The sequence below is a fragment of the Staurois parvus genome, unplaced genomic scaffold (assembly GCF_062004578.1).
Source record: "Staurois parvus isolate SC_StPar_1 unplaced genomic scaffold, SC_StPar_1.0 ptg000145l, whole genome shotgun sequence".
Classification (NCBI taxonomy): domain Eukaryota; kingdom Metazoa; phylum Chordata; class Amphibia; order Anura; family Ranidae; genus Staurois; species Staurois parvus.
Window position 1 is genome coordinate 22,255,001 of NW_028317941.1, and position 19,005 is coordinate 22,274,005.

The 19,005-nt window shown below is 39.8% G+C and overlaps 1 protein-coding gene across 2 annotated transcripts in view; it reads right to left on the reverse strand.

Moving 5' to 3' along the window:
- MED14 (mediator complex subunit 14) overlaps nucleotides 1-19,005 on the reverse strand; it is a 92,803-nt gene that overhangs the window by 51,292 nt on the left and 22,506 nt on the right. For both annotated transcript variants that reach the window (XM_089673925.1, XM_089673924.1), the window contains exons 7-12: nucleotides 17,770-17,877; nucleotides 16,552-16,684; nucleotides 6,619-6,769; nucleotides 6,421-6,532; nucleotides 4,699-4,824; nucleotides 1-11 (exon numbers count right to left, since the gene is read on the reverse strand). The exon at nucleotides 1-11 is cut by the window's left edge and continues 68 nt beyond it. In XM_089673925.1, coding sequence (XP_089530051.1) covers nucleotides 1-11; nucleotides 4,699-4,824; nucleotides 6,421-6,532; nucleotides 6,619-6,769; nucleotides 16,552-16,684; nucleotides 17,770-17,877 — 641 coding nt within the window. The remainder of the gene's footprint in view (nucleotides 12-4,698; nucleotides 4,825-6,420; nucleotides 6,533-6,618; nucleotides 6,770-16,551; nucleotides 16,685-17,769; nucleotides 17,878-19,005) is intronic.

A 19,005-nucleotide genomic window follows, 5' to 3' on the forward strand; every position in this document is an offset into this window, starting at 1 on the left:
TGTTGTTTGGTCTGCAAAATAAGATTAAGTTGTCAGAGTCAGTAAATGGTATACACACCTTGTTTTTTTACTTTAAATAAAGGAGGTGTTCACAACCTTCATCTTTATTGGGTTTGTGTAAAGAAAGTACAAAACAATTATTAGTTGTACAATAACCATGCAACTGAATATATACCTTAGCTTGTAATTGTTCAAACACACAACCACAGACAAATTGGCTGTGGCAACTGTACTCCCCCTATACTGCCCTTAGCAGTATTTTGAGCCATCATGTCCGTCTGGATCAAGAATCTCCCTCCCTGCTAGCTAAACTTAGCTTAAGTCTTATACAAATTACTCATTGAACAGCAGAAGGAATTCCAAAAGGGCATCATAAATAGCTTTTATCTAAGCATCTCCATATGGACCAACTATAAGCAGTGTAACAGAAAGGGCACTCAGTTCCACAATCAACAACATACCCACTCTCACGCTGGAGTCGCAATGTGTCTACACCATTCTTGTGCAGCCCTGAATTAAATTACAAACATCTCTGGCCAAAGCCTTAAATTATGCAATCTTAATACCTTGTCAATTATTGTTCTGAAACTTTTGGAAGCACTTTTTTAATTGCAGCTGTTTAACATGCAACTAAGATTCTCTATTTAATTTCCTCAGTTTTCTTCCTTATATGAGGTAAATTAACTAAGAGTACTAAGAAACTGTGTGGACTTTGGGAGTCCTTGTTTACATTTTTAGGATCAGTAAAATAAAAAGGTTTCTTCCTCTGACGAGAAGTAAAAGCAGTAATTGATGATTTTCAGTCTACAGTTAATTAGTTGATGAGTTTAAAAAGAGAGAAAAATAAGAATACATTAAAAATGCAGTAATGTTAGTGAAGAACTTTCTAAATGTGTGGTTTTATTATTTAGCTAGAAACATGAAATATCACTGTTAAAGTGATTGTAAGGGCTATAATTTTATTTAAAAAAAGATACAGTATGTGTTGGAGGACCTAAAGCCCAACTCTGGACACATCAATTTTTTTTTTCAATATCTTTAAATCACGCATTATCGCTCTTACTTTATTTTTTAAATACTTAGGCAGGCCATAGATAGGTCGAAAATCGGCCGATTTTTCGACAAAAAAAAAATCGGCCGATGTTCACACCGTTAATGGGTTAATTGGTCAGACGTTTTTCAGGGTTTTGGCACATTTTTTTTTTTAATCGGTGAAGTTGGAAAAAAATCTGCCGATCTTCCTGGCAATGATGGGCAAATCGGCCGATCTTTTTACCGATAAAAAATCTGCGCATGAGCCGTGGCCTGCAAGAAGAAGAAAAAGAATAAGAATTCCAGTCCGCTATTATATTTGACATGAAAAAGTATTGCAGTTGCAACAATGTATCTATTTGTATCCGAATAAAAACATCTGTATCTGAAATGGATACAAATAGATACATTGTTGCAACCGCAATACTTTTTCATGTCAAATATAATAGTGGAGCTCTCTGCAGGAACAGAAGTAATTAAATGCTGGCCGTAGACGGGACGAAAATCGGCCAATTTTTTTTACCGTTGGTGGTAACGTCGGCCTATTGAACGACCGATTTTTCGTGTTTTTTTTTTTTTTTTTTTTTTTTTTTTTTAAAACGGCTGGTTTTCGACCCATCTATGGCCTGCATAAGTTTACAAAGCTAAGGAGCTGCACTTCTGGCTCAGCACTTCACACCCCTCACTCTGCTATTCACAAAAGCACAATGATGACATTTGTGCTCTGCTTTGTGAATGGCGCAACAGAATGAGGAAGGAGGCAGAGGTACAACACATGATTTGGCTCAGTCAGAGAAGAAAAATGAAGATTTTTGTTTAATGTAGGAAGCATATGCAATATTAATCAGACTGGGTACTTGTTTAGATCGTCATACAGGAGCCTCTAGTTCTACTTTACAGTATTCTAATGAAATGTTCAAGGAGTCAATACAGAGCTATATATACACAAATGCTGACATGGAAATTCTACATTTTATTCATTTACTATAGACCAATTAAAAAGAAAGTTTGTTAACAGTGAGCACATATTTTAAATCACCAATGTAGTGTTAACCCTTGCAGTTCTAGGCGTGTCTTGCTTAATATAAAACAATTGCTCTTCGGGTTTTTTACACTATTTTCAACATGAAAGATTTTGTAAAACAGATAAAGCATTGTGTTACGCTGCCATCACCCAGCTTCTCTGGGTGATAGCAGGATTTTTACTGCCCATGCATAAATATCATAGTAGTCATTTGTAAAAATCAAGCAAGTTTGTAAACTTACATTTTCCTGAGGCACTGGTCAGGTCGCCCTGGCCTCACAGGTGCACCCCAAGAAGGTTACATTTACAAGCCACCCCAGATTTTTTATGGTGCATGTGCAAGGTCAAAAACAATGGCATCAGTGACCGAACACAGATCAAATAAGAAGGCGACATCTTTTGAAAATGGTGGCATGCAAAATGAGAAGGAAGAATGGCACATTAGCTTGAGGCCAAACAGTAAAGAAGAGGCAAGAAGTTCTCTTTAAGTGTGTTTATTTATAGAATTACAGCACAGTAATGGTGGTAAGAACAGACGAGTGGGGTAGGGAGGCCTGCTTTAAAACCATTGATATACCAGCCAAATAAAAAGGGAATTGTTTTAAGGAGGTTGTCAAACCCACAGTACGTTGATAGCTGCAACCATGTATATACAATACAAAATTACAAGTGATAAAGAAAACTGGGGTTTCAAAAAAACAAACAAACAAAACACATGTATTGAAAAGATTAGGTTTAAGATTAAGATCAAGTAGATCTCCTTTTATGTAAAAACACTGAAATGGCCCTTCAAAAGTCAGTCTTCCTTTAAAAGTATATTTTAGCTTTTGTTTGATGCTAGAAACCACCTGAAGTTGTCTTATACCTCTCAGGAAACCAGATGATCAGATCCCTGCAATTCTCAGATAAACACACAGTCATTTTAAGGAGGGTCACACTCTCTGCTGGGTTTTTATTTTAATACATTATGGGGAAAATCAGTAAGACTTAATTTAGATGGGCAGTTGGAAGGCGGCAAAAATTAGTATTTTAGCCACACTTTTGCCACCCACCAACTGCTCTCTCTTAGGCTGCAATAGACCGTAGACGGGAGTGGTTACATGCTATGATCGTGATGCCTCACGCCAGCAGCAAACTCTACCTGAGATGTAACGCTCAGCAGATGGCAAGCCCGCTGTACGTGACACACTCAGGTAAATGGGGAAGCATCGCAAATGCCTCGCAACCATGTTCAATGCACACATATGCGGCACATTTGGAGGCAAAAATTGGGTTATAACATGCAGTGAGAAAGCGGCACGTCGCTTGCTCATCGCCTGTCAGCAGCCTCTAAGTAGATCCTAACGTGGATCATGCCACAGAGGAAAGGGAGATTTAGAAACACATCTAAATCGACCCTTAAAGTGGAATTGCCACAAAGTGGGGTGGAAAAACCTGAAAGGTGGGAGAAATCAAGGTCAGAAATAATTGATAGGGATCCCACGAATGTATTTTCCAGAAAATACATAAAGCCAGTGGGTGACATTCCATAGGACTTCATTTCTTACTTAAAAAAACACTTCCAGGTGGATGAACCCTTCAAAAAAAGATTTAGTCGAACATCAATTCTCAGTACTGCATACCAATCAATCTTAGCTGTCTGGCCATCATGCTGATCTTAGCATTTCAATACTTAAAGTATATATTACCCCAAAAATTAGTAACAAGTGTATGTGTTTGGAAATGTACTAAAACTGTAGTTGGTAAATCTAGCCTACTATTTTTTTAATTTATTTCCTCTTCTCCTGTGAAGTACTGTACCTGTTGATCCTACCAGTTCTTCTAGCTTCTTCTCTAAATCTGACCATGACAAGCAGCATAGCAGATCAAAGCTGTTGTGGTTAATCTGCGTACCTGTGTTGGAGTTACAGGACACTGTGCCTGCACACAACATGTCAATCTCCTGTGGTCAGTTCTTCTGCCATGCATCCATCCAGCTCCATACATAAGATACTGTCTGCCTGATGCACCAAGTTCAACAGAAGAAAGCCGCACCTCCTTCACATATTTTTTTCTCTCATCTGAATACTCACAGGGCACATTGCACTTTGCCAAATCCTCAGGGCATGCCTGCAGTCCCATTCACAGACTGACACACCCCTGTTTTTTCCTGACTGGAATGTACCAAAAGTGTCTGTTGAGAGTTATACTTCTGCCAGTCTATCAGCACACTGCATACACTGAACGTCCCACCCCCCACCCACAATCTCCTTGGACATGTCACAGGTCCCAGCATGTTGCGGGGCCACATACTCCGCACAGGCTCATGCATGCATAGTGGGGATCCGGCTGTAAAGTCACAAGGAGTCACAGCCGGCTTCCAACAGTAAACATGCCGGTGCTGGGGAACTAAAGACTGGCGAAGAACTGGCCCTGGAGAGGACAGTGCTGGATCCTTGGACAGGTAAGCCTCTCTTTAATAAAACTCAGCAGCTACATTATTTCTAGTCGCTGATTTATAATAATTTCTAAAAGGACTGAAAAACCTCTTTTAAACTCATTTAAATAATATTTAAAGGCATTTGTGGAAAACACAACAGTAATTGTAAAAGATAAAAACAAACCTTGTATTAATATATATTATACAAGCAACTAAATCTTACCAAATCCATAAAGCATTAGCTGGAACATTCCACAATGAAGATCAACAAACACATGAAGACACTCCGAGCGGCCACAGGGCTCCAGAATGGGAATGACCAAGGTTGGCAAAGCAGTTTCCACAAACGCTGAAAAGCAAAGATACAAAATCAATTAAAAAGCAATCATAGATAGGATAACTTTTTTCTGCATCTGGGACTAAAGCAAATTAGCATTAAAACTATCCAAAAACTAAAGCGATGCTTCCATCCGACAAGACTAACGCTACTTGAGTGTCCTGTCCTACTATATCCACTATTAACAGGATGCGCTCTAATGAGAGTGCCTTCCTAGCATTTACTATTTTTCATAATCTTCAATACACTTAAGATATCAGGAGTTCAGCTCTCGACATCGAATCTCTCAATTAGTAGAATGCCTACATGACTTTACAGTCGGTATGTAACAATTGCACTCAGTGCCTTTGTTCCGCTCTGGTTTTTGTTCCATCTCCCTCCTTGCAGATCGAGTGCAGATTATGATAGAGACGGACTTCTTTTTACTTGAGCATATGCGCCTTTTTGTTATACTTTTTGCCGGAACATGTGATATTTTCTAGAACTTACTCAACTTTAATAAAAGCTTTTTGTAGAACAAGCATTAAAACAAACTAATAAAGAGATTTCTCTGAAATTTAAATACGTAGCAGTTCGAGCAATACTACATACATCAAACACAAAGACAATCTAGGACTTGATCGCTAACAAATTAAGCCAGCCAAACACGCTTTTTTGGGGGGCTGTAAAGTCATCAGCAGAGTACTGCCAGCAATCATCAGAATGCAGAAGTCCAGACTTGACAAGCTTCAAGAATCCAGTCACCAAGGTGAGGAAAGAAAGCTCTTCAAGCTTTTCACATGCAGTGCATCCACTTTCAATGTGTGCAAAACCACTTTTGTAGAGATAAAAAAAAAAAAAAAAAATCACTCTCCATGTAAGTTATATATGTTGGAAGGATGCAAGGATGTTTGCATACCTCACAGCAGACTCCTACCTCCTGTGGTTTTGGTAGAAGCTCACATCTGCATTCCATTTACTTCATGTATGAGGTGAGGTGGCCTGTCTTTTATTGTTATGATTAGTCTCACCATTACACCCAGGAAGCAAGCACTGACAGAGAACCAGGGAGTGAAATGGCAAGTGACCACTGTAACAGCCTGGTAACAACAATCATATTAAAGTGACTTAGAATGGCTAATTACTAGTCACTAATATATCCCTGGGACATAACAGGCAACAGAAGCATGGTGGCATGTAGATGTAACCACAATGCATGGCGAGGGAAATAGGCATCGGTCCACCCAGGAGTGGAAGATTTTGAAGTTTCTGCTGGCAGGTGTAGCTCTGCAACAGAGTAAAGATTGGAGGCCCAGATGCCAGGACAGATATGTTTAATTCTGTTCTTTTGCAGGTTTTACTTTCTGTTTTAATAAGGTATTTTCACACCTCAACACACACAATGCGGAATAAGCCAAAGGAGGGACACACCCTTTCCAATTGCAAGTGCAAACAAACTGGTACAGTGTAAAAGTAGACACAAGCAGTCAATAAGGAAAAAGGCAAGGCTATGCCTTCTGATCAGAAATCCCATTAAGCTCTGCAAACACTCTCGTGAAAGCACTTGTTTAAACTATAACAACTGTAAAACAGAAATAGAAAGTGAGAACATAAAGGTAGAATACATACAGCTGTCATTGGGGTTGAAACTCTTTAAGATAGCTTTTAGCTCTTGCAACTTCTGATGTGACCTTGCATGGACACTGTCAATTAGCAGTTTCTCTATAGACAGATGGTCAATCTAAAAACAGAAAAAATAAAATTATTAACTTTCTAAAGTGCGGTTTACCACATTAGGAAAAATTTTATTCAGAAGCCATTTCTTACCCGCATAGCTCTTTCTGTTAGTTTGGAATCACAAGCTGGTAGAGGGGGTTCATGAGAAATCTGAAGAGGTTTTGAGCCATCATTCTCATCAATTTTTATAGTGACCTTGTGAACAGATGCAGTACCTGTTTTTCTTCCAAGAACCTGCTGGCTATATAAAAAGAAGACAAAGGATCATGCTTAAATTCCTGCTTAACATTGGGAGCTCGCCCCAGCAAAATCTGTAATAGGTTTCTTGTATTTACAATTTCAATATTCAGTGTCATTTAATCCACTTTTTCAACTAAAAGCAAACTTCTGTGGTGCTTTAAAGTTATAAAATTACTGCCAAAAAAAAGAAACACCATAATATGCCTGCTATGTCATTTTATAACCCACTGCTGTATTCCACTCTGCTGCTAAATGCTTAACTACTCTAATGCTGAATGCACTTGTAATTTTTTTTTTCTGCCTGGAAACGCTCTTCTAATATGCCTGTAAATGTCTGTAAAAAGTGGAATGGACAAAAGTTAAACATAAAGGCGAGTTTACAGGAAGAAATAAAAAACAAAACATCAAACACCTAAACATTCGGTGTGCATGAGACCTAAGAAGTATGCCATCAACAATGTCTTAACTGCAACAGCTAAAAGCAGTGAGGGCAATGTATAAGGTTGGCCAGACATAGTAAAGGTAAATAACAGACATCAGAGCAGACATAAGATGCACTGTGTCATAACAATAAAGTGTTACTAAACCCAGGACCCCACATTCACTATATCTGGTCTCCCACAGTACACAGAACATGGAAGTGCAATTATTTTAGCAAATATAAACCTAAATACCTTTTCTCATCAGCTGTATATAGCAGTCTTGTGCTTTCTATGAGTGACTGGCTGAGCATTGGTTAATCTTGTGGAATTTTCATTCTCCTCTGACTGTCCTATGAGGCTGCATGACCCCTGACCCTCTGTCTGGACAGTGCCGATTGGCCCTGTGCCAATCACATGCACCCTCCCAAAAAAACAAAAAAAAACAACAAAAAAAAACACTCCTCTAGCAATACATAGCAAACTGAGCATGTGCAGAGTGCTTGCTAGGGCTCTGTACCATCAGCAGATGGATTGGGGACGGAAGAAGGGGAAGGTCAGAGAAGACAGGATTTAAACAGCCTTTTTACACAATGCGGAGGATTAACACCTTAGGTTCCACAGTGAGTATAACAAGCATACTTTACTGCATATACAGACTGATTTTACTGTTGTGGATTTAGTAACATTTTAACTGGCTTAAATTATATATGGGAAAAAGAATAACATGCTGGATCTAAACTTTGTGAAATGTGTGTGTTAGTGGGTATTAGAGTTTACATAAGGATAATGACCTTCTCCCCTTCCTCACATAGTTGGCCACGCAGACCAGAACACTGCATCATATTTAGAAGGAGACAAAGTCACTGGACTCCACATAGCAGAGAAATACTGAGTATTACTTAGTGCTGAACAGTGTGGCATTTTTACTTTTTTTTTTTTTTAATTTGAACAGACAATTTCATTTTTATTCATACATAAATAAAAAGAGAAAATGAAAGAGTGAAAAAAAGAATTTCATAGTGCAAATTTTAGAAAAAAACAGCAATGCACAGACTGTACACACCAAAGTATTCACATATTCCGAAGAAGCAGTAAATTATGTTTGTATTTCGCCGTAAAACCCTTTAGGAGGCACAAAATTCAGATACTATCAAGGTATAGTACCGTAAACAAAAAGACTGGACACTGGTAAACAAAACAATTGTAGGCCTAGCCCATAATAACCCCTCCTACTCCCAGCATGACTCAGTTTTGTAGCAAAGCAGTATCAAAACCACGGTCATAAAGACAAAGGGGGTGGGACCTGCGTAACCCAAAAGACTTCAAAAGGATTTAAAAATCCTTTTTTCTTTCTCATCCTTTGATGAAGCACAGGAATTCAAATACTGCTGGGATGCTCTTAAGTGGTCCAACTGTGGAGTCAGAAAACCGCAAACAAGACCTATGATGAGGACAGAAACTGACTGCAGAAAAGGAGCAACTTGAAGGATCAACTGAAAAATCTGAGCCTGGATGAAGTAGAACTCCCTATTAGAGAACATGACCAAGGAATGAAAATATAGAATCATCCTGATGCACAAGATCAGGACAGAGAAGGTTACCACCACTTGGGGAATATCCCCATACATTATGGAAAAACTACCGAAACAGGTGGAACATTAACAAATTCCCAAATGGACTAGAAAAGACTCATAACATGATGTGGTAATAAAAAAAAATATATCTTTCAGAAGGAACTCTTCCCAAGGTTGAAGTTAGGACGAAACAAGATCCAAGTAAAACAAGACCTGGGAAGGCCAAGGCAGCACATACCACAGAGAGTGAAACCTCTGACACAGAAATGGGTTGCCTAGCTAGGCAACCAATCTAGCTGGGTGATGTATACCAGAGGGATTACAGCATCCACACAACACAATAGCTCATAAAGTGTAAGTAACTGAGAAATAAGAACCTCCACAATTGAAGAAGGATGAAATTAGGCATCCTATTCAATGTCCAGATGTGTCACTGTAGCATGGCAAAAAAAAAAAAAAAAGTCAAGGCCTCCCTGAACCAGAGCACAAGCAACGAGACATTCCTAACAAAAAGCATCAACAACCATGGGGCAAGCAGCAGGCACTTTAACAGAACCGCTAAGTACATGTATCCGATTAGGCGTAAACCTAGGACAAGGCATCTGGCAGGCTTTCCTCAAGAGGCTGTGGCTCAGCCATAAAAGGAAGATCTAGTCCCAAGTGAATTAGTCTCACAGGCTCCTCAGGATGTATGCTTTCCTCAGCAGAGGATACCTGCAGCTGAAAGCTAATGTGTTCCATCATTTGGCAACTTGGGAAAGCACATGAAATTCTACCTATGATATCCTTATAAAGATTGCAAGAATATGCTCAAAAATGACAAGACATTCAGTATACAAGTCCAAGCCACAACATGCTTTCCCACAAACAGGCATCAGTCACCACACATGCAGAACAGCCACAGACTTCATTATATCAAGGCAACGGCCACATACACAACACCGATCTCAGACATAGCAGAGAGCCATGTAAGTGTTCCCTGATCACCAACTGTGGAAAAGTGTACGTGTGCAAGCTGCCCTAGTGAGGGACACAGCTTAGAGAACTGTTGTACACCCATAGAGCTCTTACCTACAGGCTACATTCTATTATGACCAGCAGCGTCTCTCTCTCTATAAGAACTTCTTATTTGGCAGTTACCATCCTTGAACTGTGCTATTATATGATACCAGTGTCTACAAAGACTATCTGTCACAGCCCTATTTATGTTGTTACTCACTGTTCGGTGAGATTTGATCATGGACTACCAGTCCGAATATATCAGTTGTTGACATATCCCTGACATAGAGTTAAGTATTTACCATCAGATTGGAACATATAAACCCCCGTGGTGAAAGCTCATGTATGCAAGTATATACCCATTGTGACGTACAATGAGGATTACAGCAATTGAGCCTCTAGGGGTACCATACCTGAATGCAACTATTAATGCCATAACCCATCCAACAGGGCTGTTATTATGCATCATGATGGAAGCTCATACTTTCAAGCTGAATTTTCAGGAGTAGAGCTCCAAAAGGGTGAATTATATGTGGTTTATATTGTCACGCTTAATTGGTACTTTGTTGTGCAATATACTGCTTTACGAGCTACTAGTTTGATGATCCCCCGTATTTATAGCCCTAGGATCCACACAGCCAAGTGGGTAGTGATATGGGAAATTTTGAAGGGTGCGACTGACAGACTAAATGGTAGTCTCATTGCAGTAATTAGTTATCTGCACCAGAATGTAAACACTTACCCAAGAGCAAGAGGTACCCTATTCTGGGTGATTAGCTCTTTATCACCTAAGGTCCCTTTTTCATTTTCATAGCTAGGTGGGTAAAGTATAAGAGCACCCAGAGGAATAGAGGGTGAACCATTGTTATGGTCTTCTCCATGCTTAAGGTTTATGTGGTTCTATCTAGCCCCCATGGAAGTACCTGCTAAAACATGTGATGGTAATTTTCAGGGGGGGTTCCGCCAATCACTGATAGCTTCATACGTCACATGATTGATCTGAAGTTGTTGGATCAGTGATGATGCATCTGACGGTATATGCTTACAGACGTCCGTACTATTCCTGACACTACTGTATTTCTTTAATTTAAAGTAAAAAAATAAGGTGTTGTGTGTCATTCAATTTTTCTAGTTTTACTACTTTTTAAACTTTATTGTACTTAATAAAAGTCTTTCTCAAGCCACATCTGTCGCCTGCAGTAACCTCTTTGTTAAACTCTGGCATCTATGCTGATGTTCTTGCTATTTTTAAGACAGCTATGATTTCTGCCTGACATGAAGGATCTAAAATGCACCTAAGTAACCTCTACACAGAGGTTACTAGTTAAGGAGAGCCAGTTTTCAAGGCATTGCCCTTAGGGGATACAGTGCAATTAGGACCAATATTGTCAAAATATTCTCAATAGCATCCAGTGCAGGAACCAAGCTACTTCTCTGTCAGAAGGACTAGTCCCATACCTTACCAGGGGGTGAAGGCGCTTGCAACATCTAGAAGATGTCCAACAGGGTCAGAAGCAGCATAACTTGTACAACAGTGGATATCCCAACATAGGGGGAACTGATTTGTTCTGGAGAACCAGATGGAAGCCCCAGGGATGGAGGTACTCAAGCTAAAAAAATGCTGCAGACACTGGGAGAAACAAATTTCCTCCTACAGAGGCTGATGGATGACACCAGGGGCTACCTAGTCCAAAGATGGAGCATAGTCCCAGAACCCAATAAAACATCAGCACTGAAGAAAGCGCTTCAGGTGTGGAAGGAACCCAGGGAGACTGGATCAGGATTCCTTGCAGGAACAATAGTATGGAACAACCAATGAGGTCATCAGAGGCACGGAATTAGCCTGCAGGCTAAAAGGGAGGTTCACCTCACCTGAGTGTCAGAGGAACAAACCCAAGGGAACACAAGGAAGCATAATCAGCCCCCCACAAGTAGAAGTGGTGGAAGAACACCTTTATGCCAAAGGCTTTTCAGAGGATTTAGTCAGCCTCAGACTTCGAGCCCTATGATATGGATGAAAGTCAGACTCAATGAAACAGGGATTTGCTGTTGCTGTTGAGAGATCCCTTTTAAAAGAAACTAACCCAATCTGACAAGGCCTGGCAGATTAAAGTCACTGCCAGCCAGTTCAAACTAGGACTAAAAGGAAGGATTCTACCTGCCTGTCAGCAGAATCTTTAAGGAAAGAACTCTCACCTGTCCTCTACAGTGTTGTGTCTAATAAGGTGAGTCACTAGTGGATTCACATTAGGAATAGACCATTGTTCAACAAATTCCCTCTCAAATGCAAACACTTCTTACACTCACAGGTGGGGCCAGAGATCCTTCCAGTCTACTGAGGAATACTTCAAACAGCAGGTATAAAGGGATAGGTCATGCAGCTGTAGGAGCACTGAAAAAGGCCAAGGTTGGAGAAAGCAGGCTGATCATCCAAATGCAGGATAGCACACACTGCATCTATAAGGTCTGAAACAACCCCTTTGTAACTATGAGGTGAAGGCAAGAGAATATGGGGTCGAAAAAAAATATTATAGACTGATGGCACAATGAGACAGAGATGGTCACAAGACCAGTGGCCTGGCCTGATAGGACTCAGAAGGGTCAGAGGGACTCTGCAGGTGATAGCACTAGAGTGCAATTAGGGCCTTAATGTGCATAAAGGGTTGAGTGCACGTGGCCCAAAAAGTGTATGTGGAAGTCCCTGAAGATAAGGCAAAGAGCTCAGCCCAGGCCGAAGTAGCTGAGGAAGACTCCAATGATGTGGATCCCCCAATTAAAAGGGTAAAGGTTCCAGATTGCAGGCGGTCGTTCTCTTACAGTACACCAAGTAAACACCCCCAACACCACTAGGGGAGTATGGGCTGGGGTCACCAGAGGTATGACTGCCAAGTTGCACCACATAGCAGTAGTGCATCTAGACCTAAAATGTGAGGTAACGCCTCAGTTACTCATAAACCCAGACAGCTGATGCTGATTAGGGTGGGATGGTTCTTCTTTTATGCTGTATAGTGAGATCAGAGCACAAAGCACTTATAAATAATTTTCAAACCCTGAGCCTTAACCCTAACCATGATTAAACCATCAGTGGCAGAAAAATAGAATGGCGCTCAACAGTGCAAACAATGAAAAAACTAACCCAACCAGCCTTACACACACAGTGAGTCTTGAGACAAGGTCACATTTGGGGATGTACCATAGTTTTGGACCTGTAACACACTCTGTGGTTAACTTTCACAGTATATTCAGGCATGGGAAACACCACAATGCACAGTCATGTTTCAGATTAACCTTATGTGCTGAGTCCAGAGGGGTCCAGGTAAGAACTCCAAAAAGCTAGGCTAATGAAATGCTGCTTCTGATTGCTATATAGAGCCCAGCTCAAGCAGTGGTGTGGCAAGGAATCTTGTTTCAAGTAGGGCTGCAACTAACGATTATTTTCATAATAGATTAGTTGGCCGAATATTGTTTCGAATAATCGGATAAAAACCTCAAAAAAGTTTGGAGTCTAATTTAGCTAATACAGTATGTAAAGAAATTTATTCTTGAATAGTAGAGATGCATCGAAACATATCGGCCACCGAAACATATCGGCCAAAAATAACCCAATCGGCATTTGGCCGATGGGAATAATTTAGCCAGTACAGGAGACTGTGTGTACTGCAGATGTGAAAGGGGGGGGATACGTGGCTGAGAAAGGCAGGAGAGGAGCAGTGTATATATTGACTGGCTATCAGTATATGCCAGTGCTGGTTTTTAAATGTAATTACCAGCTTTTTGTTTCTTCGCTATAGCTCACAGAATTAGCTGTTACTCCCCCCCCCAACAAAAATTAAAAGAAACTGTTTTCTTTTAGTTTCTTTCCCAGAGTTAAAAGAACAAAAAAGTTTCCTTTTAATTTTTACCCCCAGATAAAAAAAAACAAAGTTTCCTTTAACTCCAGGGAAAGTGACAGCTAATTCTGTGAGCTATAGTGAAGAAACAAAAAATCCGGCAATTGCATTTAAAAACTGTCACTGACATCAGAGGGTTTATTTACTAAAGCTGGAGAGTCCAAAATCAGACTCCCTTCTGCATAGAAACCAATCAGCTTCCAGGTTTCATTGCCAAAGCTTCATTGAACAAGCTGAGGTTAGAAGCTGATTGGTTTCTATGCAGAAGGGAGTCTGATTTTGGACTCTCCAGCTTTAGTAAATAAACCCCATGGTGACAGCCAGTGAGGGAGCCTCTCTGTATACCCTGCCCCCTCACTGTATAGACTGCTCCTCTCCTTGCACACACTGTCCTCTACAAAGAGGACCTGTCACTCATATGCTATCACATAGGGTACTATTGGTCCAATATGTGATAGCAATAAAATCATAAGTTAAAAAAAAAGAAAAATATATACATGAAAAGTAGAAAAAAAAAATTGGAGCCGAGCCACCACCATATACGCAGATGTTTTGATTCGGTTTTCGGCCACATGCATTCTAAATTTTCGCTATCAGTTTCGGCATCAGAATTTTCATTTCGGTGCACCACTAAAATCTATAAGCATTGGTAAATATAAATAACCAGCTATATGGTTAGGGAACAAAATTTCGAATAACAAATATATAAATAACAGAAAGAAGAGATATTTACTATTAGGAGGTTGAATCTGGTCATCAGACTCAGATCAAAATTTTGCTTTAAAGAAAAGGACTGTGTTATAATATTATGCATGACAGACTCTCTTGGCATAGGCAGGTAACTTGATGCAAGCTACCTGCGTCTGCTACCACTTATGCTGGCCATACACAAACACATTTGTTGGTTGAAAATTTTTGTTTTAAGAATGTTTATTTAATTTTCTAATCATTAGCAGGGTTAAACCTACATTCGTTTTCAACCACAGTGGTAGGAAAATTTGAAGGAGCAGATAGAAAAACTTTAATTATAATGCTTTATATTACCTCCTGTAAATCAGAATCTCTGGGTTCAGATGCTGATCTTCCCTGGACAGAGCCCTGTACTGAGCTGTATGTGAGGTGGACTTTATTTTCTGATATGTAAACAAATAATGCATTCTGTATGCAGGTCAACGAAGCGGCTGACCAGCTAATCGATTATGAAAATAGTTGACAACTACTTTCATAATCTATTATTTTGATTATTTCAGCCCTAGTTTTAAGTCAATAAAAGAAGAACCCTACAACCAACTCCAGGGAAAAAAAACCCCAAAAATTGGTTGGATTTTCTCAGTAAAAAAAAAGTATATCAATCCTGCTAAGACACTAGCAAAAACCTGAGGCATGCCAGGAGTAGGAGGGGTTATACTGAGCTGGTCTACAATTTTCCGTTAGCCCATGTCCAATCCATCTGTAGGCAGCAGTATAATAAGACAGTAAGGCCTGTGCCCCTTAATTGACAGAAAAGCACTTTAAACAAGCTCAAATTACCCTTTCTAGTTTTAGGCACTTAAGTTTGTCTTCAAACTTCACAGATGAGGGGAAATCTTAGTGCCTTTCACTGGAGAGATCTTAAAAGACTGCCTGTCTCCTAATGTAAACAAACCACAGATGTGTCTAAGCTATTAAAAACCAACTGAAACCAGACTTTAGAGCAGAGGTGCAAAACTTTTTGAAGAGTGAGGGCCAAAATGAAATAAAATGGTTTAGAATTTCAAAATTAATTTTTTGAATAGCGTAATGAAAAATTCCTACTGCAGCAGATGAATGCTGATGGAAGGGAGAAGCCCGATTTCAGAGATTGCAGGAAAAAAATGGAGAGGATCAGTTCCAGTGTATGCCACTCCCCTGCCCCTCCTGCCACCATACCGCCTCTTCTGTATGAAACAGAATGTGACAAGAAGGCTGCATGGGCCCTCTGGAGCTATTGTGACCCCTGTGCTAAACAAGTGGTGTCCTGAGCCCCTTATAAGGCTGCTTTTACACTGCTGCACTGCAGTTTGCCAGCATTGTGGGTGCAGTGCAGTGCACCTGTGGCTATCCTGCAGGTTAGTTGTATTTTGCCCTAGACGTCTGTTATATCATGTGGTTGTGTTGCACTTTCTGAAACCAAACTACAGCATTCAGGTGGTTTGGTGCGCTTTCAGAAAGCGCACCAAACCCTCAGGATATAATGGCTCAGTGCAGCTAACCCCCCGGAAAGCAGCAAGTGCACTGCACTCAATGATTGGTATGAAAGCAGCCTAATAGTTGTTAACCCTTATGTTGGTGCTAAAATGCCCATTGAAAAAACTTAGTGTATTTAGTACACTGACCATGTTTTTCCTCTTCCAGCTTCTGCTGGCATCTCCAGGCTGCTAGCAAAGTCCCAGGAGAAGTGCGCTTTAATGATCTGGGATAGCATGCTGGCAAGCCCAGTATCACAATCAACAGGTTGCCGACCCCAGGCATGCAATTCCCTGGTTTGAGGTCGAGGGCCACTGGATGAGCACCCCTGCTTTAGAGTCTGTTGTGATCTTTGAGAGCAAAATTACTTGCACATCACATTACAAGCAGTTGGGGGTTGAGGGATGGCTGTTTAAGATTCTTTCCATTTGGATATTAAATTAATGCAATGTAAAGATTATGGGCAGTTGTATTTTAAAAGCACAACTGGCAGTACTGGAAAAGAAAACCAGTAGATAGCCTGTATCCATAAACTAACATAACTACATAGATTAGGTGCCCAGAAAGAAATACATGAAATTGAAATATTGAGCATAAAGCAAAATCTCTGGACAAAAGACCAGGTTAGCAATTTAATTATCTAGGATTGCAAAAATATCCAGTTGCATAAACATATATAAAAGGAATACATACTTCCAAACACCGAGTATTAGACATTTTCCTGCAATGTAGCGTTCAATCTGAACTAGATCTCCCCAGCGTTCTCTTATCAGTGCCAGGGCCTGTGAGTGTAGAACTTCAAGCTGAAGTGATAAGCAGAAGGAGTCTGGGCAACAGCAAAATTAAGGAAAATTGCACTATAGTAAAAATTTAAAAAAAAAAAAAAAAACTAGCAATACACAGGCAAACTGGTTAAACTGTTGACAACACTTATCCTTTAAAAAGGATTATTGCCGAACTGCACTGCAGTCAAAGCAACTAGTACAAAGCATAATACAGTTCTGTTATATTAAAAAGGGAGGTTTAGCTTTTTTTTTTTTTTTTTTTCCTCTTCCCTTAAAGCTGAATTCCAGGTATGCATATTTCATACCTGGCCAATCTCTGTGGAAGCGTAAAATCTCTATATTAGCCACCACTACTACAGTGATGCTTGTCACCTCCCAGTGATGCTTGCCATCTTCCGGTCACTGGCTGGCTGCGGGCTTCATTCAGATAACATTTTTCTCAGTGAATACATGCTGATCATGACATCACCACCTCGCCTTGCCATTGTGTCTAATCAGAGAACACTTTACATTTATGGAGAAAATACAAAGTGTTCTCTGAATGGTGTGGGACCAAGAATACAGTGAAGACCATTGTACTAGTGGTGCCCACAGTGATTCTACGGCTTCAAAGGGATCAAAATGAAATATATGTGCTTACATCGGTCCATGGTGGACCAAAATAACTATAAAAAAATTTTTTTTTCTTAATAAACTAAGCTTTAAAAAAAAATACTGGTTTCTCTGTAAAGTCTGCAAACAGATGTGAAAGTAGGCAGCCAAAATTTGCACAATATGTGTGCATGCTCTGTTTCCTACTTAGTACAAGGACTGTTTCCTATGTGCTTCTCTAATTCAGTTTAAATCCAAGGGTTTCACCTGACTAAAAAACAGACTCCCTGTCAGGCTAAATGGTTTAACTGGTTAGTATTCAGTTAATGTGATTAGCATGTACAGACAAAAACTAGAGGCATACATTACTATGTAAAATAATAAATTAAAACCCAATCAAGATACAGAATGGCAAACAAGTAAAAATCAAAAACGGACAAAAGATAAAATGTTAGAACTGCCAACATGTACTGTATACTTAAAAGAAACACACTTAAAATGCAAAGAAGTATTCTACTAAACGCAGAAAGGATACGTAAACAGGTGTACATGTCCTGGAGTGGTTTCTCATCAGCAAAAAGTCTGGACTGAACCAGCTGGTGGATGAAGTTTATCTGCATGCTGTGAACAAGGGCACGACCATCTTTGAAAAACAAGAAAACAAAACAAATTAATCTTAATCTAAAGTTCTACAGTTCTGCAACTAATCAGGGGTGCACATTCTAATGACAGGTTATACATTTCTAAATGCTTTGGTGTTACATTATCAGTAAAACTCTTTCAATTACCATCAACAAAAGTATAGGAGACATCTTACTATTCTTGATGACATGCTTTTCTTAGATTAACTGAATTTTTGTCAACATAATAAAATTGTATTAAAAATAAATAGAAATATATAAAAATCAACTTTACTGTTCAGCACATGCACAAACACATGCACTCCACCCAGAATCCATCCTCCAACATCGCTCTCCCCCTCCAGTGCTCACTAGAGTGCCGGGCTGAAGCGGGCACAAGCAGCTGACTTTGGCTTTCAGCCGTATGCTAACAGCCAGATCCAGCTGTAAAATCAGACAGCTGGGTGGATCACTATAATATGGTCGGGATCCTTTCAGAGCCTGAAGCGGCACTCTGACATCAGCTAATAGCGGGCTTTAGCTTGATAATGGCTGATTTTTGTTCACAGGAGAGCAAAAGTAAGTATTTCTCTTTTAGTCGGAGGGAGCATCCTGGGTGAAGTGTCTGTTTTTGTGCATTTGCTGAACAATAAAGTTGATTTCACCCTTTGGAAGAGGTGTGCGGCTCCAGGCTTTGCTAAATGTGTATAGGAGAAGCGGACCCCAGAGAAGTGAACACCTGTAAGCTCAAAGAAGCAAATTCATTTCTGTGATTGAGATAAAAATTTACCATACATAATATACCATCTTTTTATTATACAGGGCTTCAGCTTTCAGAAAATATATGTTTTAAGTCACTTTTTAGCCAAACAGTTTTCAACATGTGGAGAAAATATTAAAAATGCTCCCGAGGCACACAGAAATCTTAAGTGAACATTTTGTGTTTCAAACAAAAAATGCCAGCCAGTAAGGTAATACTGAAACTCCGATGTCACAACACTTTAACCACTTGCCCTCCTGAGGATTTATCCCCCTTCCTGACCAGGCCAATTTTTGCATTACGCCGCTGCGATACTTTAACTGCGTGATCATGCAACGCTACACCCAAATGAAATTTACATCTTTTTTTCCCACGAATTGAGCTATCTGTG